Genomic DNA, 26496 nt, shown 5'->3' with positions numbered 1-26496 from the left:
CTAGAGACGCTTCAGGTAACAGACTCCACTAACCCAGAAATAGTACCTTGGGTTAATAACTTTACCTCAGGATGAGAACAGAACTCGCGTGATAGCGGCGTGGCAACAGCGGGAGGCTCCATTAGCTAAAGTGGTACCTCAGGTTAAGAACAGTTTCAGTAAGAACGGATCTCCAGAACGAATTAAGTTCTTAACCCGAGGTACCACTGTAACTGGATTACTGATAGGCAGGCAATATGTGACCTTAACCAAATATCAAGAACCAGGACTCTGGTTCTCCCCATTCTGCTCTCTTGTGTGTTGTCACTGTTATAGGAATTTTAAGATAATTGTTCATAACTGTACAAGGCAAACACATACATACATACATACATACATACATACATACATACATATGTAAGTAAACTACATGTCTGGAAATAGTACAGGAAAACAGTCCTTGTGACTCTTCCAGTGACCTCAAATATTTCTCTGCAAGGAGGAAAGAAATGGAAAAGCCTCCCCATTGTCTCTTTGTTCACAAATCCTGTCTTAAGGGTGTGTCTGTGTATGAACAAGGTGAGCCTGGGACCTGGACTCAGGAATTAAGTAGGTAGTTATCATCACAAAAGAGTGGCCAAATGGCCCAGGTAATGCAATAACTGATCCATTATCAGGTATCCTGGCAGACAGGAGAAAAACAACACACTCATATTTCTGCTGTAGACCGCCCCTTCTGTGATGTATGTATGATGTATTGGGGGTGGTCTTGAGCTACAGGGGAGACAATTTCAAATGTCTATTTAAGAGTTTGCACACCAATGTTCTGGGTCTCCTCCTCCCTCCTGCATGTGGGGGGGGGGGCGACCCTGTTGCAATAGCTTTAATAAAGATCAAGCTTACTAGCTGCTTTGGTTTTCTCAATATTCTCTGGCTGGCCTCTGTTATTTTCTCCTACCGATAGAGAACCTACATAAGGACTCAATTCAGGCTCTTTGGTAACCCATAAGGGAAAAGGAGCAGTTTTTTTCTTATCTTCTTCTTCTTTGGCGATCACTCGTAGCCGAGTAAGATTGTCTTCCATAAAAACACAGTTTTAACAATGAGTCTGTAAGTGACTGTATAGGCCAATTCTGGACCCACACGTCCTTCCACAGTGGGGACATTGGTTTCCGGGCAGGAGCTGATCACTGTGTGAATTTGCCAAGCGTGCCTTCCTCCTAGCATGTTTCTCCCTTGCGTCCTGAGTTCGAGCGTCTTCAAAGCCCATGACACCTTTGGTAAAGGCTGTTCTCCAACTGGAGCGCTTGCAGGCCAGTGTTTCCCAGTTGTCAGTGTTTATACTACATTTTTTTAGATTTGCCTTGAGACAGTCTTTAAACCTCTTTTGTTAACCACCAGCATTACGCTTTTCATTTTTAAGTTCGGAACAGAGTAGTTGCTTTGGAAGACGATCATCAGTCATCCGCACAACATGACCAGTCCTTTATCTTTTTTTCTTATAACATCACTCTTTTCCATTTCCCTTCTTCACTCCTCCAGGCTGTCTGGAAAAAAACTCACCATCGCTGGATCCGGCTGAGAACCGTTTACTTGTCACAGGTATCCAGGAATCTGAAGCTGCACCACTTGCTGTGGGAGGGGAAGTCACTAAGAGGAAAGATTTTAAGAATTAGTCCCACCGCCATTCACTACCTTCCTCCCCACCCATCCCCAAAATATTATAGGGTCGTAACTTAGACACAAACAGCTTTGTGAGTATTTGCGTTGTGGGGGAAGTCAAGTTGAATTCTTGACTTTAGAAAGCCACATCCTGGGACCTGTGTAAATTATGCAAAGGAGCTGGATTTGCATCGACCGGTTTTGCAGAATTTGTTTGGCTTCTGGCGTTCAGGGGATAATCCCCTGGCCGCAAGAAACCATGGCTGTAATCTAGGCTTAATGCTAAGTCTCTCATGATTATTCTCGCACAGCAAGATGTTCTCTCCCTATTCTCTCCCTGTGTGACCCCCCCTAAATTTGTTCTGGCTGTTTACCACAACCCCATGGAGCAGATTTGGGAAGGGTGCAAGGGGTGGAGAAGGGGGGGAAATACCTGTTGGGCAAGCAGAAATCGTAGCACCGAGGGGACAGAGCAGTTGAATACCGCCCATAATGCGGAAGCACCCTGAGCCACAATATTAATACTAAAATTCCTTCCAGTAGCACCTTAAAGACCAGTTCTTGGTATGAGCTTTCGTGTGCATGCAGGTATCTGAAGAAGTGTGCATGCACACGAAAGCTCATACCAAGAACTAACTTAGTTGGTCTTTAAGGTGCTACTGGAAGGAATTTTTTTATTTTGACTATGGCAGACCAACACGGCTACCTATCTGTAATATTAATACTGTCAACCATGGTTCTTGCTCTGTGTACACATCAGGGGTGGGAAACCTATGAACCTTCCCATGTTGTTGGACTACAACTCCCATCATCCCTAACTTGTGACAGGGATGGTGGGTGTTGGGATCCAACAATATCTGCCAGGCTGCAGGTTCGCCATCCCTGGAGTAAGGGATATGGCTTCCTACTTGTGCCCTCCTCACTCCAGGAAGCCATATGAGGCGCAGATACCGTTTCCCTCAGTGTTGAAACGGAGGATGTTTCACCGGCCTGCAATCTGAGATTTTCTAAGATTCCATTGATACCAAGGTGTGTGGCAATCTTGTACGCAGCTCTGATTCTGACCGTTGCTGATAGATATGTCCACTCTTCAATCACAGGATGAACATTTCAGTCTGATGCCTGCTTCTTGGGAGAAAAGCAATGACAAACCTAGACAGAATCTTAAAAATCAAGAGATGTCACCTTGCCAACAAAGGTCCGTATAGTTAAAGCTATAGTTTTCCCAGTAGTGATGTATGGAAGTGAGATCTGGACCATAAAGAAGGCTGATCGCCAAAGAATTGATGCTTTTGAATTATGGTGCTGGAGGAGACTCTTGAGAGTCCCATGGACTGCAAGAAGATCAAACCTCTCCATTCTTAAGGAAATCAGCCCCTGAGTGCTCACTGGAAGGACAGATCCTGAAGCTGAGGCTCCAATAATTTGGCCACCTCATGAGAAGAGAAGACTCCCCGGAAAAGACCCTGATGTTGGGAAAGATAGAGGGCACAAGGAGAAGAGGAAGACAGAGGACGAGATGGTTGGACAGTGTTCTCGAAGCTACCAGCGTGAGTTTGACCAAACTGCGGGAGGCAGTGGAAGACCAGTGCCTGGCATGCTCTGGTCCATGGGGTCACGAAGAGTCGGACACGTCTAAATGACTAAACAACAACAATGCTCAATTGCTCCCCCTAGAGGCAAACAGAGGAACCACCAGGTTTTCACCCACCTGTGTGCCCCTGCACCCACGAATCTTTCCCTGGCACCTTCAGGGTCCTGTTCTCCATCCCCTCCACCACTTGCTGAAATCAGGCTTGGGAAAAAGTCTACTACTGCAGCCAACAGAAGCGGGTGCTGGGATGTGCGGCTCCCACAGCCGTTTCTGCCACCAGCAATACGCTTGCAGGACCCAACCCCCCCGCCCAAAAAAAGTTGGAGATCCCCGGAGGTTTAGGATACCTACCAGCGATGGTCGACTTTGGGGCAGGAGTCAACCCGTCCTTCTGGTCAGGAATGGAGCGGCAGTTTAGCAGGAGTTGGAGAAGAAAAGGAAGAGCACCTGTAGGCCCTGAAAGGCAGAATATAGGAGACCCTTTTTCGAAGTGATTCTTTACCTACACTTTGCTTCTCTTATTACTAGGAACTATAATTTCCCCCCTCTCAGGACTCCCAGCACCCTTAAACAAATTACAGCTGCCATTGCAGTGGTACCTCGGGTTACAGACGCTTCAGGTTACAGACTCCACTAATCCAGAAATAGTACCTCGGGTTAAGAACTTTGCTTCAGGATGAGAACAGAAATTGCGTGGCGGCAGCGGGAGGCCCCATTAGCTAAAGTGGTACCTCAGGTTAAGAACAGTTTCAGGTTAAGAACGGACCTCCAGAACGAATTAAGTTCTTAAACCCGAGGTACCACTGTATTCTGAATGGGAGGGTCATGTGCTTTAAATGCGTGTCAAACGTTCTTTGAACATGTGGTGTGGATTTAGGAGCTGAGCTTTTCGAGTAACGTAGCCAAAACAGGGGTACAGTGGTACCTCGGGTTAAGTACTTAATTCGTTCCGGAGGTCTGTTCTTAACTTGAAACTGTTCTTAACCTGAAGCACCACTTTAGCTAATGGGGCCTCCTGCTGCTGCCGCGTCTCAGGAGCACAAATTCTGTTCTCATCCTGAAGCAAAGTTCTTAACCTGAAGCACTATTTCTGGGTTAGCGGAGTCTGTAACCTGAAGCGTATGTAACCCGAGGTACCACTGTATGTGACACAAGAGGGAGGTAACAGCATGCTCAGGTGTGGAGGTGTGTTGTTTAGTTCTTGTTCTTATTATGCGTTTTTGTGTTTTTCATCTCGTATTTTTGCGTTGCCACTCGCCACTCACCTTTGCAGCACACAAAAGGATGTTTCTGTAGGCATTTCTCTTGATACCACAGGCTCTCGTTCATAACCGCACAGCTCTCCGAAGTCCTGGACGCTGGGCTCCACTGCGTAAACTTATAGGGGTCGCCATTAAGCCAGACCCAGGAGAGGCCCTGGCGGTACAGCCCGATCCAGAACGAGCAATTGGGGCAGAGGGAGGCAGCCTGCTCCATATCCCTGTCATCCCGGAAACCTGCCAGCCGGGTGCCCTGTCGAAGGCAGTAGCAATGGGCTCCGAGCATGGTTTGCGGGTCCTGGATGAGGAAGTATTCGCGGTCTGAGGACAGGAGCGATGCCATGGCGACTGTGTAGAGAAAAAGAAAAGAGAAAAGGCACCCAAATATATCCAGTATCGAAAGGGGGTCGGGCTAGACATAGGGTCCTTGCTAACCCCACAGTTCTATGGTTCTGAACCCTGACTTGCCATATTTATTGCTCTGTAGGACTCACTTTTTCCCCTCCTAAAAAGTAAGGGGAAATGTGTCTTATGGAGTGAATGCAGGCTGCGCAGCTATCCCAGAAGCCAGAACAGCAAGAGGGATTGCTGCTTTCACTGCGCAGCGATCCCTCTTGCTGTTCTGGCTTCTGAGATTCAGAATTTTTTCCTCCCTTGTTTTCCTCCTCCAAAAACTAGGTGCGTCTTGTGGTCTGGTGCGTCTTATAGAGCGAAAAATATGGTGCTCTGTCCAGATTTCATGACTGGAAATCATAATGATTTATCACATTAAGCTGCCGTTGTTCTGAAAACAACAGGAAGATTTAAAGGAACTACAGTGGTACCCCGCAAGACGAATGCCTCGCAAGACGGAAAACCCGCAAGACGAAAGGGTTTTCTGTTTTGGAGGCGCTTCGCAAGACGAATTTCCCTATGGGCTTGCTTCGCAAGACGAAAGCCCATAGGGAAATCTCCGGGGACCTGTTTTAAATTGCTGGCGGTCGGGAGCAAAGACTTTCGCCCACAGCCGGCCTTCAGAAGAGGTCCTGGACCTCTTCTGAAGGCCGGCGGGGGGCAAAAGTCTTTGCTCCCCCCCGCCTGCCTTCCCGGGACAGCGGAGACTTCTCCGCTGCCCCGGGCGATCTTAAAATGCTGGCGGGCGGAGTGAAGCGTTCGCTCCCGCCCGCCAGCATTTTAAAATCTCCCCGGGACAGCGGAGGCTTCGCTCCCGCCCGCCAGCATTTTAAAATCGCCCCGGGACAGCAGGCGCTTTTAAAATGCTGGCGGTCGGCAGCAAAGCCCTCCTGTCCCCGGAGCTTGCGGGGCGGGAGGTGGGAAGAAGGGCTTTTCTTCCCACCGCCAGCCTTCAGAACAGCCTTCTGAAGGCTGGCGGTGGGAAGAAAAGCCCTTGTTCCCCCCCCCCCCAGCCTTCAGAAGAGGTCGGGGGACAGACTGTCCCCGGACCTGGTCTGAAGGCGGTTTCCCTAGGAACGCATTAAGTGATTTTCAATGCATTCCTATGGGAAACCGTGCATCGCAAGACGAAAAACTCGCAAGAAGAAAAAACTTGCGGAACGAATTAATTTCGTCTTGCGAGGCACCACTGTATTAGAAATGACTATCAAAGCACTAGAGATATGAGATGACCAGAGCTCCCCCAAACTTGAAGCATGGGAAGTCCCAATAAAAAATTAATAATTTGGCAGAATGTTTGGATTAATTGATATGTATATGTATAATTTTGAATACTTAATGTGATTTAGATTGTTAAAATGGAAAACTTAATAAAAATGATTTTTTTTAAAAAAAGTTGTCGTTGTTCTGAGGCGCTTTGGACAGTTAGCGCTGGGATTTTTAAAAAAAAAATCCTCACAACGACCCTGTGAGGTAGATTAGGCTGAGAGTCAGTGACTGACTCCAAGGTCAGAACCCCGTGAGCTTCATGGCTGAGTGGGGATTTGAACCCCACTCCAACCAGTACACCACACTGGCTCTCTAGGGTGAGAGGTGGCGACTTGACTCCAGACAACCTAGAAAGTAGGGATTCAATGCTCATGTTTTCCAGGCCTGGTTCAAGCACCACTGCTTCTTCTCCTCTAGAGGCTGCCTGCTTTTAACAGCTGGTTCCAGGTGGCAGTTGAGGCACCCCTACTACTTACTTGGGAGTAAGTCCCATTTAAAGGAATTGGCATGCAAACAACGCCTCCTAAAATCCTCTCTTCTACACAACTACGAAAGGTGCAGAAGCCTTTCAGTGGAACTTACTTCTGAGTACAGATAGGTAGCCGTGTTGGTCTGCCATAGTCAAAATAAAAAAATTCCTTCCAGTAGCACCTTAAAGACCAACTAAGTTAGTTCCTGGTATGAGCTTTTGTGTGCATGCACACTTCTTTCAGTGTATCTGAAGAAGTGTGCATGCACACGAAAGCTCATACCAAGAACTAATTTAGTTGGTCTTTAAGGTGCTACTGGAAGGAATTTTTTTATTTTTACTTCTGAGTAGACATGCACAGGATGACACTATTAATGCATTAATTCCCCTATGTCTGTTTTTTTAAAAAAAATTATTTTATAAAATAAAGAGCCAGATGAATAGATTTAGTTCAGAATCAATTCTGGGCCTATTCGCTGCAAATACTTTTAGTGAGATAAACTTCACTTACCCCCTAGAAGGATAGCTGCCAAGAAAAGCTTCATAGCGATGCAAAAGGGGTTTCTTCAAACCCAGGCAGGTTGCAAGCGCCCAAAAAGTGCCGAGGTGCTAGGCTGCAAAAGTCAACTTCTGGGAAATTATGTCCTTGCTTGGGAGACTTAAAGCCTAGCTGTGTCTGAATGATGAAGAGAAGGACCTAGTTTTGGTCAGGATTCCACCTGAGGCAACAGCCTTGTCCACAAGATTATTCGAAAGGAAAGAAGATTTGACTTTCAAATTGAGGCATAGGCACAGAAACATCCTGTCTTCCTGGGGCGCTGAGCTGGAGACAGGTGCTTCCTTACTTTGGGAACCAGATCTCAGAGAACAAACAAGAGCTGTTTGGTCTCCATCCTGCATTGCACAGGTGTTCCCTGAGGAGCATCCATTCATTGAACTCCTGCTCCATACCTGCCAAGTGCATCCCATTTTTTTATCTGAGATCATGGCGGCTGTTGTGTATTGAGTCAAAGGACTTTATATCTGTATTATTATTGTCTGTATTTGCATTAGTGTAAAGTAACTGCCTTTTGGTTTCAAAGGGTACAGCTACTATTGGTTCATTTAAGCTGCTGTATTTGGATCCTCTGTCTTATTGGTTTCCTCCAAAAGGCAGGACTGTGATTGCCTGATATTGTTCCCCCCAAAATGTATCCTTTCTAGCTAGTTCCCTGTCCCTATAAATGTAGCTTTCCCCTCCTCAGTCTTGAGTCTTGTTTGCTTTAATAAAGAAGTGTTACTAGAGAACTGTCTCCAGCATATTATGTCAAGAGAGCTGAAATCACAAACCCCACGTCACAACAGCGGCCATTTTCGGTTCCGCGATCTCAAGCTACGCTCTAGCTCCTAAAAAAAAGAAAAAGCGCTTTTCCCGGAGCTTTCCTCAAGGTGAGAACGAGGTGCAAGCAACATGACTTGCCTAGGAGTGGGTCCCAGAAGACGCACATCCCAGGTTTGGGTCTCCAAAAGCTGGAAGCAGTGCTGGATTTACGTATAAACTAAACAAGCTATAGCTTAGGGCCCCACTCTCTTGGGTGGGGATGGAGAGGTTTGATCTTCTTGCAGTCCATGGGACTCTCAAGAGTCTCCTCCAGCACCAGAATTCAAAAGCATCAATTCTTCGGCGATCAGCCTTCTTTATGGTCCAGCTCTCACTTCCATACATCACTACTGGGAAAACCATAGCTTTAACTATACGGACCTTTGTTGGCAAGGTGATGTCCCTACTTTTTAAGATGCTGTCTAGGTTTGTCATTGCTTTTCTCGCAAGGAGCAGGCGTCTTTTAATTTTGTGGCTGCTATCACCATCTACAGTGATCATGGAGCCCAAGAAAGTAAAATCTCTGACTTCCCCTCCCCCTCCATGTCTTCCCCTTCTATTTGCCAGGAGGTGATGGGACCAGTGGCCATGATTTAGTTCAGGGGTCTGCAACCTTTAAGACAAAAAGAGCCACTTGGACCCGTTTCCGAAGAAAAAAAATCTGGGAGCCGCAAAACTCGTCATTGTAAAAATAACTTTTTTGTCACTTTTTTATTATTTCTTTGTTTGACCCCTCAGAATTACTCCTCCTCATAGAAATAAACGTTAAATTAACAAGTTACCTTTTTTTGTGTGTGTGTTCTTCACTCCCCTTCAAAACAGTGACCAGCGTACATGCCCCCTTTCAATGCAGTGACCAGCATACATGCCCCTTACAATGTAGCGGGTGGGCGGGCGGGAAGGTGACGTCGGGACGGTGTGTGACTAACGCATGCACCGCCCCCATGCGACGTCACAGCCAGTACAGTGCCCGCCACAGTGGGGAGTGTCGGGGCGCACAATGCGCCTCCTCCCCTCGCTAGTATCCGCCCCGGAGCCGCGGCAAAGGTGTAAAAGAGCCACATGCGGCTCCGGAGCCGCGGGTTGCCGACCCCTGATTTAGTTTCTTAGTTTCTTTTGATGTTGAGCTTAAGACCATATTTTGCGCTCTCCTCTTTCACCCTCATTAAAAGTTTCTTTAATTCCTCCTCACTTTCTGCCATCAATGTTGTGTCATCTGCATATCTGAGGTTGTTGATATTTCTTCCGGCGATCTTAATTCCGGCTTGGGATTCATCCAGCCCAGCCTTTCGCATGATGAATTCTGCATATAAGTTAAATAAGCAGGGAGACAATATACAGCCTTGTCGTATTCCTTTCCCAATTATCATGGAAAATATGGATTGATACAATAGTTAAAAGCTGGAAGAAGATGCAGTTTTAAATGTTTAAAATGGGACTCCAGGGAGGAGGTGGGGAAGTCCTGAGATGTGGAGGAATCTCTGTATATGTATATGTATATATATATATATATATAATTCTTTCTAATTCTGTATTGTAAAATCATGTAAAAATGATTTTTATTTTTTACAAAAAGATACCGTAGAGTCTGAAAAGGTTCAGAAACGAGGCAAAATTATTTTTGCACTTCAGCTAATGTAGTAAAAATGGCACCGTTCATGTAGACTAGGTAGCGGGGGAAACCCCGAGGTTTCCAAAAGTACAACAAATATTTAAGGGGAAACCCTACGGGGAGAGAGAAAATCCAAAACAGACCAAAGAGAACAGAGTGTGCTCAGTAGGCATGGGACGTGTGTTTTTCTTGGGGGGGGGGGAGAGAACCAACTAATAAATGGAATGGGTAGGGGATGGAATGGGAAAATCTGGGCTACTTTACGAACAGCGCTCCATGTTGCAACATTTTGCTGTGGTACTGTTGAAGCAGTCTTAGGCTGCAGGTGGCCGGAGGCTGAGCCTTCCACTTTTTAAAAGCGACGATCTGCACATTGTGGAGAATTTTGAGAACCGGGGTTTTTCCTGCAGTCATTTCTTCCAAAGCAGCCTGAGCAGTAGCGTGACTTACTGGTGCTGCTCTTCGGCAGCGATGAGGAAACCAGTCACAAGTCAGATGAGGCTGAAGTCCGGCCTCCCGCCAGCACAACCGATGGTTGAAAGTGATGGGAACTGTAGTCCAACAACGTCTGGCAGCGTACAAATTCCCCATCCCGCCTCTCCTGGTATGCCCCGCGGAGGACCTTAAGGTCCACAAATGACAACATTCTGGAGGTCCCAAGTCAAAAAGTGGTTAGATTGGTCTCAACTAGGGCCAGGGCCTTTTCAGTACTGGCCCCGACTTGGTGGAACGCTCTGTCACAAGAGACCAGGGCCCTGCGGGACTTGACATCTTTCCGCAGGGCCTGCAAGACAGAGCTGTTCCGCCTGGCCTTTGGTTTGGACACAGTCTGACCCTTATGTTTCCCTCCCCTTATGGTTTTGACTTTTAAAATGAGGCTGCATTTTAAATTGCATTTTAACCTGTATTTAAAATTTTTCTTTTTTCCCTTATTATGTTTTTACTGAAATTTTATTGATATTAGCCGCCCTGAGCTCTGGCCGGGGAGGGCGGGGCATAAATAAAATTTATTATTATTATTATTATTATTATTATTATTATTATTATTATTATTAGGGAGGGTGCTCTTGAACTCAGGTCCTGCCTGAGCGTTTCCCACATGCGTCTCGTTGGCCCCTGTGAGAACAGGATGCTAGACTAAATGACTCATGTCTCCAAAGGACCAATTCTCCCCCATGAGTCTGCCCAGTTCAGATTAGCATATTTTCCAGGTACCCCCATCAGAAACTGGGGAGAGGGCTTTTTGGCTAAGGAAACTTTGCTGATGAGATGCTCTCCCAGCTCTGAAATTCAAGCGCTGGGGGGAAGTCCCCTTTTTTTATCCGAAAGACTGCACATTACAATTACAGTGGTACCTTGGGTTACATACGCTTCAGGTTACAGACTCCGCTAACCCAGAAATAGTACCTCGGGTTAAGAACTTGCTTCAGGATGAGAGCAGAAATTGCACGGCGGCAACAGGAGGCCCCATTAGCTAAAGTGGTGCTTCAGGTTAAGAACAGTTTCAGGTTAAGAACGGACCTCCGGAACGAATTAAGTTCTTAACCTGAGGTACCACTGTATCTTTATTGTCATTGTCCCATACAGAACAATGAAATTGAAAAAATCTACATCAGACATTCAAAAACCAACAAGCCTGCTATCCCGGCCTGGTTAACCCCCTAAAAACTCTGATACCCCATAATTAAATACAACATACTCCCACAAAGGCTACCTTACACTGAGTTTAGAACCAGAATTGCATTTGGCTAGAAACTGTTTCTCAGGCGGCTAGTCCTGTTCTTTATAACCCTATACCTTCTTCCAGAAGGCAGAAGCTGAAAGAGATCATTTCCAGGGTGCATTCTATCCTGCGCTATCTCTGCAGTTTTCTTATGGCACCTGGAAGCATAAATTTGATCCAAGGTGGGAAGAGTGCACCCAATTATTCTCTCCACAGTCTTTACAACCTTGGACAGCAGTGTTTTTTCCCTGACCGGGCAGCTCCCAAACCACACACAGAGACCATAAGTTACCATAATTACAGTCTAAAGACTAGAGTGGGTTCTAAAAATATGATTAAAGAATGAAGCGGTAACATAAGGAATGTAACGAACATATGTTTGTAACGGGAGTGGGAAACCTAATTATTTTCTGGGGGGAAATGTATTAAATTTAAATAATTTGGATGGGTTTGTTAAAATTTGGAAAACTAATAAATATTAATATTAAAAAATAAAAATATGCCTCTTATAGGGTTGCCATATCAAAAAAGTGAAGATCCAGACACCTTTTTTGGGGAATAGTCGTTGAACTGTTTTTGTAAAATCTATTTTTAATGAATTTCGCCAAATTCGACGCTGCCGACATGGGTTGCCATAAGCCCAGATTTCTTCGGACATTTCAGCGATTTTCTGCCCGGACACAGTTTCACATGACCAAATCCAGGCTATTTCCAGGAAAAGGGACACGGGTGGCGCTGTGGCCTAAACCAGAGAGCCTCTTGGGATTGCTGATCAGAAGGTCAATGGTTCGAATCCCCGCGACGCGGTAAGCTTCCTTTGCTCTGTCCCAGCTCCTGGCAACCTAGCAGTTCGAAAGCACACCAGTGCAAGTAGATAAATAGGTACCACTGCGGTGGGAAGGTAAACAGCGTTTCCAAGTGCTCTGGTACTTGTCACGGTCCTCTGTGTGCCAGTAGCGGTTTAGTCATGGTGGCCACATGACCCAGAAACCTGTCTGTGGACAAATGCCGGTTCCCTTGGCCTGAAAAGCAAGATGAGCGCCGCAACCCCATAGTCACCTTTGACTGCACTTAAACGTCCAGGGGTCTTTTACCTTTTTACCTTTATTTCTGGGAAAATCCAGATGTATGGCAACCCTAGCCTCTTAGCTATCAAAGGCAGGAGGGAAATGTGTCTTCCAGCATGCAATGAACGCTGCGTAATGAAGGTGCTGGACACACCTCTGTGGGAAGGGAATTCCACCGCTTGGGGGCTGCCACAGAGAAGGCCCTGTCTTGGGCCACCCACCCACCCTGAACTTCTGCAGGTGGCAAAACTACCAAGAGGCCCTCCTCTGCTTATCTTGAGATGGTCTGTATGGACGGAGGCACCCTTTCATATATTTGGGCCCCCGAGTCACTTAGGGCTTTAAACACTAATGTGAGCATTTTGGGACGGAAATGCAATGGCGATTGGTAAAACTGTGAGTGTGATAAAGGCAATTCTCCAGTTATGCAGGGGGTTATGTTCTGGGCCCAAGTGCGCTTAAGTGAAATCTCGTAACGTGGGGAGCGCCCTCTAAACCCCCTTTAAACACCTCCTCTGCTGTTCTCTCTCTCTGCAATCCATACCCAAAATAGGTAAAGGTAAAGGGACCCCTGACCATTAGGTCCAGTCGTGGACGACTCTAGGGTTGCGGCACTCATCTCGCTTTTTTGGCTGAGGTAGCCGGCGTACAGCTTCTGGGTCATGTGGCCAGCATGACTAAGCCGCTTCTGGTGAACCAGAGCAGTGCACGGAAACGTTGTTTACCTTTCCGCCAGAGCCATACCTATTTATCTACTTGCACTTTGACGTGCTTTCGAACTGCTAGGTTGGCAGGAGCAGGGACCGAGCAACAGGAGCTCACCCCGTCACAAGGATTCGAACCGCCGACCTTCTGATCGGCAAGTCCTAGGCTCTGTGGTTTAACCCACAGTGCCACCCGCATCCCAAAATACTGTGTCCTAAAATATCAATAACTAGAATTGAAGCTCTGAGAGGATGAGCAGCATAAACAAGGCCCCGCTGTGCCTCCGGTCTCTTAGGGGCTTCCGTCGCCCTCACTGACATTCTATTCGGGCTTCGGGAAGGGTTTCCTCATGAGTCACAAGGACGTCCTAGCTCTCTCCAGCCATTTCTGGGTCAGAATTATTTCCCAGTGCCGCACTCAAGCAGAACACGCGTGTGTGTTTCTGTACTGTTGTTTTGGCTGCTCTCAACAGTTGTTTTTTTTTTAGTTTGTAGGGTTGTATTTGCTATGACAAATCCATAAACTGACACTATTAGCCCTGCAAAGGAACAAAGAGGGCATGAAAATGTATTGAAAACCAGCCTTTGCCAACCTTGCACCCTGCAGATGTTCTGGACCACAACTCCAAAACATCCAGAGGGTGCCAAGCAGGCAAAGGCTGGTTTAAACAAATTCTTAACTAGCGATGGTCTCCAAAGGGGGTTGCTTTCAAGACAGAAAAGGCCCGACAGAGCCACTTATCTCTGTGCTTCTCTGAAAAGACCCCCAAGAGGCTTGCAGAAAACCACTTCATTTCACATCTTGAACAAGAAGCAAGAAGCATTTTACGTCCTGAGCAAGAAGCCCTTTCTGCCTGCAACACAATCCAGCACGAGTCCGTTTTCTTGAAAAAGGCAAAAAACCCACACCTTTATTCACAGACAGCCAAGGGGCGAGAGAGAGAGAGAGAGAGAGAGAGAGAGAGAGAGAGTTATTTGCAAGCTTCTGCTAGCCGGTTGAACGCTTGAGACAGCGCCGTGACAGTGTCCAATATCCGGCGGCGATCCTGTTCTGCCAAGCGCGCCCCGCAGCGTTGGGCAAACTTGTCCGGGTGCCAGAGGGCCTGCTGGCGCCGCAGGAAGCGCCGGTAAGCCGCTTTGTCGGAGGGCTCCATGCCGTGGAGCGCCACGGCGGCCATCTCCTCTGGCGTCCCAGCCGCGCACGGCCAGGGAATGTCCACGTATCTCAAAAGGCGCGAACCGTCGGCGGAGAAGACCCGGCTGCAGCCTTCCTCGTAGCGCAGCTTCTTGGCTTCCCTCAGTTCCTTTTCCTTGGCTCGGGCCCACTGTTTGTAGAGCAGGTGTTCCTCCTCACGGAGGCTCCCCAACTTAGGTGGAGGTTTCTGCGGTTCCGCTTTAGGCCTCTGGCAAAGGCGTTCGTTGTCCTGGCTGCGCCTCTGCCTGTATTCGCGAGCGATGCGGTCGGCCCAGTCCTCGTAGGTTTCCGTGTCTGGTCCAGCGGTGTAGAAATCCTCTGGGAAGGGCGAAAAGGGAAGAGGAATTTGAGAATACAACTTAAAGGATCGTTTCACCCATTATACACCCAGCTGAACATGGCACTTGGACGGCAGTTGGCCAGACACATCATCAGATTCCTCATAACAGCTGTGTGACTCAAAGAGGAGGAAGAGAACTTATTTAAATTTCTGGGATGACAATTCTCAGGCAAAATGGCAATTATGGAAGTGATAACACAACTTTGGCTGCAGCTGATCAATATTCTATGGCCTTTAAATTGTGCTTGTGGGAGGTTTTTTTTTTTTTTAAAAAAAAACTATTTCTTTCCTGCTTTATCCTGTATTTTTATCTTGTGAACCACTCTGAGAACTTCAGGTGAAGGGTTGTACAGTGGTACCTCGGGTTACAGTTGCTTCAGGTTACATATGCTTCAGGTTACAGACTCTGCTAACCCAGAAATAGTACCTCAGGTTAAGAACTTTACCACAGGATGAGAACAGAAATCGGTGACGGCAGTGGGAGGCCCCATTAGCTAAAGTGGTACCTCAGGTTAAGAACAGCTTCAGGTTAAGAACAGACCTGCAGAACGAATTAAGTTCTTAACCCGAGGTGCCACTGTTATAAATTCAATTAATTAATTAATAATCTTCTGCAATATTTTCCCAAGCCAAGGGTCACCCCGGTGACCAATTCCCGCCTCCCCCCCTGGTGATCAGCACAGAAAGCCGTCAATATAATCTGCTGCAAGAGCACAGCTGTTTTGCATGTAACACTAAGACAAACCATGGTTTAGTGTGGAGCTGTAAGTACGCAGGTTATCAGAGGAAAGGTCGTGGCCTTTTTGCTCTTTTGGTTGTGCCACCGTGAACTAAGCCGTGGCTTGGCTTAGCAAGTCGTTTGAAACTGGGCCCATGGTTTGCCTCGCTCCAGGCAAACCACGAGCTGTGGGCAAGGTTTGTCTTACAGATCGTGGCTCGTGCTTTGCCTGGAGAAGACAGATTTGGAGGGTTGTTTGCCGGCTTCTCAGCAACGCACCCAGCAGCCCTGTAGGCAAAGTACAATATATATATATATATATTTTAAAAAGTTTTTAAAACAAGAGGGAAATAGTCTGCCCTGACCCCCTAGGTACATTCAGGCCTAGAAGTCAGGGTCCCTGTCTCAGGGAGGAACTTTTAATGTTGTAATGTTTTTAACACTCGATTGGAAGCCTCCCAGAGTGGCTGGGGAAACTCAGCCAGATGGGCGGGGTATAAATAATAAATTATTATTATTATTATTATTATTACTTGTACATCCCCAGGGAGGCACACCTTACACAGAGCAGGGAAAAGCAGAGGGGGAGCGAGTAGACTCCCATAAGTGAAAAAATGGGGAGGGAACTGTTGCTAAGGCCACTGGCTGGTTACTCTGCTTAAATGTCTTATGTTTGGCTTTAGCAAAGTCCTTTGGTTAAATCTGATTTTTTTTTTATTTTTGCCATTGCCCTTTTGCTTATGCCAGAATGGTTACTTTGTTGTTTATTGGACCTGTTTATACACGATTATCTAATTTTTGTTCTTACTGATGACTTCGTAACTTATAAAGCAGCACTATATGTGTTGGCAGCTAAGAAGATCCGGAGAAAAGAACCAGATAAAATAGAGGCCAATTGCAAAGGTGATTCGGACATTTAAGCTGGCACATTTTACCTGAGAACCCCCTGCTATTACATCGTATGCAACAAATAATTTCTAGGAGACGTGACCGTAGTTCCTTGTATTTGCAGTGCCTGATGTATTTATGGTTTTTATGGTTGTTGTTGTTTTTCTTTTTGTTTCCTTTGTGAATGATGCCATGGCTAGTGCAATAAAGTTTATGATGATGATGGATTTTTGTTCAGGCCTGTGTTTATTTTGATTACTTTGATCTGGGACTAAAAATATGCAGGCCAAACATAGTGCAAATAATAATAATAAATAAAATGTATATCCCACCTGTCCTACAAGCAACTGAAGGAGGCATATGGCTCTCCCCCTCCCCATTTTATCCTTCCAGCAGCTCTGCGGGGTAGGTTAAGCTGAGGGGTGGTGGATTTGAACCCAGGTCTCCCGGGGCCTAGTTCAACCCTCTAACCACTACACTGGCTCTCACAGAACTTTTGACTCTGCGAGGCGGAGCTTCACCTTCGTATTGCCAGCCCATCTCCTGAAACTCGTCCTCCCATTCGCCAAGGAGTTTGCGGCGCCATTCCCTCTCTGCGGCGTCACCCTCTGCCTTGTCTTCCTCAGACGCCTCCTGAAAGCACTGCAAAAAAAAGTTACGGAAGGTATCAGCATCCAGTCTGGTCCGCAAGCACCCGAAACTCAACCTTACCCTTCCCCCACGGACCCATTTCTCTTCCTCTTCCCTCAGGAGTTCTCCTGGCGTCTTCCCATCTCTGTTCCTGATGCTCATTGCAGAGGGGCAACGGTTTCGCAAGGGCGAAAACAGGTCTTCGTAGACTGGGAGAAGGCGAAGAACGAAAAAAAACGAGATTAATGAATGGCAACCGACCTAACAGCATCAGGCAAACCCTCCCTCCACTGCCCTCTAATGGCTGCAATATGCGCTGCTGACAGGAAATCCAGGCCTTTTTATACATACAGTGGCACCTCAGGTTAAGTATTAAATTTGTTCCGGAGATCCGTTCTTAACCTGAAGCACCACTTTAGCTAATGGGGCCTCCTGCTGCTGCCGCGCCGCCACTGCGCAGTTTCTGTTCTCATCCTGAGGTAAAGTTCTTAACCCAAGGTACTATTTCTGGGTTAGCGGAGTCTGTAACCTGAAGCATATGTAACCTGAAGCGTATGTAACCCGAGGTACCACTGTACAGTCATACCTCGGGTTAAATAGCTTCAGGTTGAGCATTTTCGGGTTGTGCTCTGTGGCGACCCAGAAGTAACGGAACGCGATACTTCCGGGTTTTGCCGCTTGCGCATGCACAAACACTCAAAATGTCACGTGCATGTGCGTAAGCGGCGACCCGCGCACGTGCAGATGCGGGTTGCGTTCGCTTCAGGATGCGAACGGGGCTCCAGAACAGATCCCGTTCGTATCCAGAGGTACCACTGTACATAGGTGTAGCCAGGATTTTTTTTTGGGGGGCAGGCCTTTTGTGGAGGGGGGAACCTTAGTTAGCTATGTATTTTTATTGATTGGGGGGCATCTGCCTCTCCCTGCCCCACCTCTTTGGCTACACCCATGTATATATAGATAAATAAATAAATACATAAATTTTATAGTCCACCTATCCACAAATAGCTCAAGGTGGAGTACATGGTTCTCCTCCCCATTTTATCCTCACAGCAAGGTTTTAACTTGTGTGGGTGTTGTTTATTGTGTGTGTGTGTGTGAGAGAGAGAGAGAGAGAGAGAGAGAGAGAGAGAGAAACCGTTCTTAAGTGTTATAAAAGGGACGCGGGTGGTGCTGTGGGTTAAACCACAGAGCCTAGGACTTGCCGATCAGAAGGTCGGTGGTTCGAATCCCCACAACGGGGTGAGCTCCCGTTGCTCGGTCCCTGCTCCTGCCAACCTAGCAGTTCGAAAGCACATCAAAGTGCAAGTAGATAAATAGGTACCGCTCCAGTGGGCAGGTAAATGGTGTTTCCGGGCGCTGCTCTGGTTCGCCAGAAGCGGCTTAGTCATGCTGGCCACATGAGCCGGAAGCTGTACGCCGGCTCCCTCGGCCAGTAAAGCGAGATGAGCGCCGCAACCCCAGAGTCAGTCACGACTGGACCTAATGGTCAGGGATCCCTTTACCTTTACCTTTTAAGTGTTATAAGTTTTATAAGGCTGATTTATATTTTACAGCCTGCCACGGACGCCGTAAGTCCTACCTATCAGGGATGCTATTATCCAACCAATCAGGGATGCTGTGGCAGTAGATTTCCTGCCCTGTGAGGGAGTTGGCCTGGAAAACCATACAGATCCCTTCAACCTCCATCCTTCCATATTCCATCTCCAACCACCCACAGCAGACAACCACAGAGCCCCACGTGCAAAGGACTTAGCATGTCCATAAGCTGACCAAGGAACTACTCAAAGGCCGTGCCTCACCTGTGCCTCCCTTGCGGGCCACCTGTCGGGCAGCCACATGCAGAGCTGTGTCCCCACGCCGGTCCGGAATGGAGGGGTCCGCTCCGTGCTTCAGCAGGAGGATGGCGGTTTTGTGGTCCTGTCGGGCGCAGCACCGGTGAAGGGGCGTTCGGAGCTTGCGCCCGGCCACCTCGCCCAGGTCCAAGGCTTCCCCGTGGTGCTGCAGGAGCCTGCGCAGTTTGCGGCGGCGGCTGGAATCGATGTAGCGCCACAGGCGACGCTGGTACCTTGACGCCATGGGAGCGGGCATGTGGTGGAAAGGGCTTGACGCTGTGGGTGGAGATGCAGGATCAGTACCCAGCGCCCTCCCCCTGGGTTCTGACCACACACCTCCATCTCTGCTTTGCTCAGCTTAGCTGTATGACCTTTGTTTCATACCAGTGGTTCCCAACCTTATTTTGGCCATTCCCCACCTAAGCGTCTCTAAAATCTTGATACCCCCCCCCCCGTAACATATAATTCTTATTATTTAAAAAAAAAAAACTCCTACACATGTGGAGGAAGCCAAAAAGGCCATTAATTGGTCCAAACAAGCTTCCAAAGAACATGGCATCCGCATTGCTTGTATATTAGAATTTTAGAATTTTAGAAATTATTTATTGTAACTGTTGAGTGGATTTCTGTTTAACTTTTATATGTTGATATTATTTTGTACTGTTCTAATAATTGTTGAATGTTACCTTTTGATGTAGGTTGCATATTTTAAAGTCTTGTTTTATTATCACATTTTTTTATTGCATTAGATTGTTATAAGTTGTACACTTTTTGTTTTTTCAGCTTGTAAACCGCCTTGAGTATTGTAAGGTAGAAAGACGGTATACAAATAAAAAAAAAGAAATGAAAAATGAATGTATGTCACAATATATGTTTATATACTGCATATGAGGCCCTTAGAACCATAAGAAATGCAAAATGCAAACAAATTCACTGTTAATAACTCATTCTCAAATCCCCCCCCCCCCAAAAAAAATCTAATTGTCCTCCTGTGGGGCGTGTGCCTCACAGTTGGGTTTTATAACAAAGACCTAGCTCATTATCCTTGTGTTTGACACCTGATACTATCTATTTACCTAATGTGTGAGCACACTCACTCACAAACACACACAGAGTGTTAGGGAAGAGAAATAGTTTTTCTGTAGGCACTTCACATCTCCGCAGCGCCTTACCTGTTGGCATCCAGAAATCTTCCACTCCTTTGGGAAAGCCAGGTGGCTTATAGAGAGGCAAACATTACCCATTGGTGGTGGGGTATCTTTTTACAGCTGAATATGAGCCCTGCAGGGGCGCAGGTGGCGCTGTGGGTTAAACCACAGAGCCTAGGGCTTGCCGATCAGAAGGTCGGCGGTTCGAATCCCCGTGACAGGGTGAGCTCCCGTTGCTCGGTCCCTGCTCCTGCCAACCTAGCAGTTTGAAAGCGCGTCAAAGTGCAAGTAGATCAATAGGTACCGCTCCGGCGGGAAGGTATACGGTGTTTCCGTACGCTGCTCTGGTTCGCCAGAAGCGGCTTAGTCATGCTGGCCACATGACCCGGAAGCTGTACGCCGGCTCCCTCGGCCAATAAAGCGAGATGAGCGCCGCAACCCCAGAGTCGGCCATGACTGGACCTAATGGTCAGGGGTCCCTTTACCTTTAAGAGCCCTGCAGGATCAGGCCCATCTGTTCCAGCGTCCTGCCCTTACAGCGGCCAGCAAAATGTCCCCATGGGGAGAAGCCCACAACCAGGACCTGAGGGCAACAGCCCCTCTCCCCATCTCACTGTCCTTTCCTTGAGGGTTTTTAAGCAGAGGTTGGATGGCCATGATCTAGCTGAGAGTCCTGTTTTCCGCGGGTTGGACTAGATGACCCTAGGGGGTCCCTTTCCAACCCTACCATTCCGTGATTTCCCCCCAGAAACCTGTCTTCACGCGAGACCCGCACCCCCATCATAATTACCTAAACACCGTTCCGACAACTGCAAGTTTTCGCGCACGAAGGGATTCCTCCCGGCCTGCGTTGATCCATGGCGGAAGGGGAGGCGGAAAGGGCACGCACCGATGAGGGCGGATGTGGCTTCAGGAAGCCGCCCAAAGCGGAGTGGTCCGCGCGCGTGTGCCAGTACTTGGTACTCAGCCTATTGGAGTCCGGCTAGGAAACCGCGAGGTAGGACCAGAAAGTAATTAGCCCTCCGGAACAGTCCCATAGCTTGTTGCTAGGTTTCTCACTGTACTATGGAGTCGTCTTCTCTACTTTCCAGTTTATGTGAGGCAGCCCGGGGCTGATGGGAGTTGTAGTTCAAAACATCTGGCGAGCGAAGGCTGCTGGGAGGACTAGTGTGATAATTGTAGCGCTTTGAAGACTGAAAAGTACTACATAAATCCTCATATTTACCTCTATTATTTATTGTTAGTATTAGGAATAGTAATATTTCTGTTGTTGGCATCTGTTTCAGGAGACAATACTATTAATAATAATTATTATTATTTATACCCTGCTCATCTGACTGGGTTTCTTAGCGCACACCACAGGAAGAAAGTCTTCCCTTGTTGGCATCTGGAAGCCCAAGTACAGTATACATACACTGCAGGTAGTCAATGACATGCCCTTCAGATTGGGCTACATCTCCCCAACATCCCTGGGGCCTTTGGTCAGGCGGCTGAGACTGATGGGAGTTGTAGATCAACTAGAGCCAGTGTGGTGTAGTGGTTAAGAGCGTTGGACTCGTAATCTGGGGAACCGGGTTTGCTTCCCCGCTCCTCCACATGCAGCTGCTGGGTGACCTTGGGCCAGTCACACTTCTCTGAAGTCTCTCCGCCCCACTCACCTCATAGAGTGTTTGTTGGGTGGGAGGAAGGGAAAGGAGATTGTTAGCCGCTTTGAGACTCCTTCGGGTAGTGCTAAAGCGGGATATCAAATCCAAACTCCTCTTCTTCAACATCTGCAGGGCGCTGAATGGCTGCCCCTGACAAACACATGCTGGGGAAATATTGGCTGGTTACTCTCCATGGTTACAGACAGGAGTCTTTCCCAGCCTGGGGGCTGAAGCAGGGACCCTCTGCATCCAAAGCATGAGATCCAGCACAGAGCTATACCCCGTCCCCACCGGCTGCTGACTATGACAGCTGCATGGTACCTCTACATTCAGAGATGGGAGTGACATCAGGTGGAAAGGAATGTCTGCAAGACAGTGTTGCAAGGTGCTAGCTGCCTGAGACGCAGGACTGGGCAACCTGTGGTCCAAGCCTCATCCTCATTTCATAGGTGTTGAGAAGGTGAAAAATGTGACATTGGGATAAGGAGTTCCCTGGAAAGAGGAATTGATTGTTGTTGTTTTTTAATTTTTATTAGGAATTTAAACAAAACATATTATTTTAAAACACATATCTTAAAACACAGTGTTTATTCAAAACCTGCCAAGGAGTCCAATTCACTTTGTTGCATCTTTAAGTACTTTGTAAAAGGTTCCCATTCATCTTTAAAGTCACAGTTATCCTTGTCCCGTAGTTTATGTGTCAATTTTGCCAGTTCTGCGCAGTCCATCAATTTCTCTTGCCATATTTCTTTAGTCGGGGTTTCCTCACTCTTCCATCCTTGTGCTATTAAGACTCTCGCCACCGTTGTTGCGTACATGAAGATGTTTTTCAGCTTCTTTGGCAGGTCCTTCCCTATAATCCCTAGCAGAAATGCTTCGGGTTTTTAAACAAATGTTAGATGGAACATTTTCTTCAATTCATGGCATATCATTTCCCAATTTTTAAAAATTACATTACAATCCCACCACATATGATAAAATGTCCCCTGAAAGAGGAATTGATTGTTAAACCACTCTGAGAACAGTAGGATTCTTTGGGGGAAGACACAGTGGTTAAATTGGTTAAATCAGGGCCGGCTCACCCATGTGGCAGGCAGAGGTAGCCACCTCGGGTAGCAGAAGCCCAAGAGGCGGTGTTCCACCCGCTCCCTCCCATTTCCACCACTGGTAGAGAAGCAGTGCTGCCAGCAGCAGCTTTTGGCCAGATCTCACAAGATATCACCAGAGCCCAACATTGTCAAAACTGCTTTGCAGGCATTGCCTCTCAACCCAGGTAAGGGAGGTTTTGGCAGCCATGGCACCTTCCTGTTTAGTCTCAGGCAGCAAAACAGGATGTGCTGCCTGAGGTATGATCCTTTTTTTAAAATGAATAGCACAGATGGGGCCCAATTCTAGTTTTGTCCTCCTGTTCCCCCTCCTCCCTCATGAGTTCTACAAATAAGAAAACAACAAGAATCCGACAGGAAGTGCTATCTCCTGAACTGGTTGCAAGCAAGACAGGGGGCAAGTGGGGGCTGTCTCGAGAATAAGCAGTGAATGATGGAGCAGGTCTTCCTTCCTTCTCTTGGATAAGCCTCCGTTAGGAATGAAGAAGAGGTTCCCATTTAGCTCTTTGGCACACACAGCAAAAATGAGTCGCCTGGGCCAGAGAGTATCATGATGTTCTGGGAAGGAGCGGTAGGGAAGGGTTAGGATTAGGAAGGGTTAGGAAGGGTTACGGTTAGTACATTTCCAAACACAATTCAAAGTGTTGGTGCTGACCTTTAAAGCCCTAAACGGCCTCGGTCCAGTATACCTGAAGGAGCGTCTCCACCCCCATCGTTTTGCCCGGACACTGAGGTCCAGCACCGAGGGCCTTCTGGCGGTTCCCTCACTGCGAGAAGCCAAGTTACAGGGAACCAGGCAGAGGGCCTTCTCGGTAGTGTCGCCCTCCCTGTGGAACGCCCTCCCATCAGATGTCAAAGAGAACAACAACTACCAGACTTTTAGAAGACATCTGAAGGCAGCCCTGTTTAGGGAAGCTTTTAATGTTTGATGTATTACAGTATTTTAATACTTTTTTTGGAAGCCGCCCAGAGTGGCTGGGGAAGCCCAGCCAGATGGGCGGGATATAAATAATAAATTATTATTATTATTATTATTATTATTATTATTATTATTATTATTATTATTGGATGCTGAAGATACACATTGAGAAGGCATCTGAGAAAAAAGAAGAGAAGAAGAAGGCATCTGAGTTTTTTCACCCTAATGTTTCATTAAGACAATGAGAAGGAAAAGAAAGAAAGAAAGGGAAGGAAGGAAGGAAGGACAGTCTTGGAAATTACTCAACAATTATTTATGGGGTGGGCAGGGCAAGGACTGCAATCATAATTTAGCTCACCTACTTGCTTAATACTCTTAATCCACAACCAGGTTACACTAGAAGACAAATCCTGAGTTAGAGGATTGCTCTACCTGCTATCTATAAAATACTCAAGAGAAATTTAGACCCAGGTGCTGAAAATCATTGGCGGGCCTGTTCTGCATTCCAGATTCCTCTGCTGCCATTCTTGCTGTTGCTGCCCATGTTGAACCAGCCTTCAGTGAATCTTTTTCAGCATTCTGGCTACCAGCTCCCACCACCCCCTTGTAGACACTTCATAGCAGATCCCTTTTTCAGAAATGGTCACCGCAATCTGATTCTCTCCTTTTCCAGAGCTCAACATGATCCTTTCTTCGCTGCCCATAATAACCACCATCTTGGCATTGTTCTGGACACAACAGGGCTCCTGCTGTAACTTGGACAAAGCTACGCGAAAACACTTCTTGCCCCCTGCTGACTCCATCACATCCCTTGCCTTCCTTAAGTTCTCCAAGTTCAGCTGGACAATCCCTGCTTGGAGACGCTCTAGGAACAACGTCTCACTCTTCTCATTGATGTTATAGCCAGCCACGCCATCCTTTGAAAAGACACAGATCTCACTCAGACCTTGGCCAGAGATAAATTCCACTGCCCAACCATCACATTCCACCAGCATCTGGGCATCTTCCTTGATGGAGCTAGGCTCCATAGCAAAACACTCCACTGCTTTGTCAAAGCAAGCCAAGGATGGGGCCTTCTTAGATGAACTCCAGCAACGCAGCTTGCTACGGGTGGTAAGACGACTCCCCAGGCTCAGGGGCCGGGGCTGGGAGCAGACGCAGGCGAGGTACTGCTCTCATGTGGCCACAAAGACATGATATTGGGCTTTGCCTTGGATGCAGAAGACGGTGATCTCACAGTCACCCTTCCCCAAAATCCACTCTAACAGCTTGCGGTCAGCAGCAATGGTAAGCCGGGCGTTGTTTCTTATGCACTGGGGCTCTAGGCTCAATTGATTCAAGGCAAGATTCAGGCACGAGAACAGCTCACTGTTTGGGTCCACACGGCTCCGAAGAGATAGCAAAGTCGAGAAACTGAAGGCCATCTTTTCCCAGTGCAAAACAAACCTGCGGTGTTGGTTCCAGATTTGCACAATAGGATCTAAGGGGAGAGATGACAGGGGGCTGGAAAACGGTTCTGACATTTCTGTCAGGGATGGGGAACCTGCGGCCCAGTGTTGTCAACACTGCTAGGCATATAGTTTCCATTATTTACTTCTAGGCAATTTTCAGAGTCTGCCTTTCCTATCCCTCTGACTTCACTGCTCACATTTTCTCTCTCTAGGCCTATTCATATAATTCTAATATATCTGACAACTCAGGATAACGTCTACACATCTGAGGAAGTAGACACTGGTCCACAGCTTAACAAATGCATCGCATATTTGAAAGGTGCCGCATCTCAGAGGCAAGTCCACTAAGGGAGTCTAAAGGCATTGCTTGGTTTTGGGAAAAGACAATGGTGAGGTTTTCTGAGACTTGACTGCCTCCTTCCCTACAAACCCTGCCAGTATTCATATTGTCAGAGAGGACCCTCTTGGTAGTTCTGCTACGCTCAGCTCAGGGTGGCCGTGGCCCAGGGGAAGGCCTTCTCTGTGGCAGCCCCTAAGTTGTGGCATGCCTTTCCTTCACTCTAACTTTCAGCTAATGATGAACACACACCTCTTTACTCTGGCCTTTGCCACCTGAGGTGTGACCAAGTTGTTTTAAACCACTTTTAATGTTGTATTTTAATAATAATAATAAATAATAATTTATTATTTATACCCTGCCCATCTGGCTGGGTTTCCCCAGCCACTCTGTGTGGCTCCCAACAGAATATTAAAAACAAGATAAAACATCAGTCCTTAAAAACTTCCCTAAACACGGCTCCCTTCAGATGTTTTCTAAAAGTCAGGTACTTGTTTATTTCCATGACATCTGATGGGAGGGTGTTCCACAGGGCGGGCGCCACTACCGAGAAGGCCCTTTGTCTGGTTCCCTGTAACCTCGCTTCTCGCAGTGAGGGAACCGCCAGAAGGCCCTTGGCGCTGGACCTCAGTGTCCGGGCTGAACGATGGGGGTGGAGACCCTCTTTCAGGTATACTGGGCTGAGGTTGTTTAGAGCTTTAAGGGTCAGCACCAACTGAATTGCGTTTTAATCATTGTAACCCGCCCTGAGACCTTAGGGTGAAGGACAGGTGATAAATTAAAACATTAATAGTTTAATTAAAAGATGCTGGAGGCTGCAATCTTACACACATTTACCTGGGAGTAAGCCCCTTCGAACGGAATCAATGAGTAGTAAAGTGCAACATTGAACTGTGAGGAAAGAGGGTTGGGGCAACGGATTGTAAAGAAAGTGTCAGAGTGGTGCAGCTTGGTAAGATTAGACAAATTTAGAGAGAATAATGATATCAGTGGCTGCTACTGATAACTGCTGTCTTACCTCTAGTGTGGCTGCTGGGAATACAGCAGGAGAGAGTGTACTGCTGCATTCAGGTCCTGCCTGGTATCTGGTCGGCCACTGCGAGAACACGATGCTAAACTAGATGGACCTTTGGCCTGATCTAGCAGAGCCTCTTCCTATACCCTTAGTAAGGCAATGCTTCCAAACACAAGC

The 26496-nt window shown here is 47.2% G+C and overlaps 2 protein-coding genes across 7 annotated transcripts in view; both read right to left on the bottom strand.

Moving 5' to 3' along the window:
- The window catches only part of LOC309525096 (macrophage mannose receptor 1-like), a 139242-nt gene that overhangs the window by 3047 nt on the left and 109699 nt on the right, over positions 1-26496 (bottom strand). For 2 of the 5 annotated variants that reach the window (XR_014216050.1, XM_082210486.1), the window contains exons 1-4: positions 7137-7605; positions 4501-4842; positions 3587-3691; positions 1543-1629 (exon numbers count right to left, since the gene is read on the bottom strand). Coding sequence is in view for 1 of the 5 variants with exons in the window: in XM_082210486.1 (XP_082066612.1) it covers positions 1543-1629; positions 3587-3691; positions 4501-4842; positions 7137-7170 (568 nt within the window). In the remaining 4 variants the exon portion in view is untranslated. Of the gene's footprint in view, positions 1-1542; positions 1630-3586; positions 3692-4500; positions 4843-7136; positions 7606-8767; positions 9105-26496 lie in introns of those variants that run through there. The other 3 variants (XR_014216048.1, XR_014216049.1, XR_014216047.1) reach the window with 3 other exon arrangements.
- NFKBIL1 (NFKB inhibitor like 1) lies at positions 13532-20778 on the bottom strand. Of its 2 annotated transcripts, none has more exons than XM_082210428.1 (5): positions 20636-20778; positions 18665-18973; positions 16959-17071; positions 16754-16874; positions 13532-14604 (listed from the first exon to the last, which is right to left on the bottom strand). In XM_082210428.1, the coding sequence occupies exons 2-5, from the start codon at positions 18951-18953 to the stop codon at positions 14063-14065; spliced, it is 1065 nt and encodes a 354-aa protein (XP_082066554.1). In that variant the 5' UTR covers positions 18954-18973; positions 20636-20778; the 3' UTR covers positions 13532-14062. The 2 variants fall into 2 exon arrangements, with proteins under 2 accessions (XP_082066554.1, XP_082066553.1); XM_082210427.1 differs by lacking the exon at positions 20636-20778 and adding an exon at positions 19870-20044.

Source organism: Podarcis vaucheri (genome assembly GCF_965113315.1).
Source record: "Podarcis vaucheri genome assembly, chromosome: 2".
NCBI classification, from domain to species: domain Eukaryota; kingdom Metazoa; phylum Chordata; class Lepidosauria; order Squamata; family Lacertidae; genus Podarcis; species Podarcis vaucheri.
This window is presented reverse-complemented; position numbering and strand designations above follow the sequence as displayed.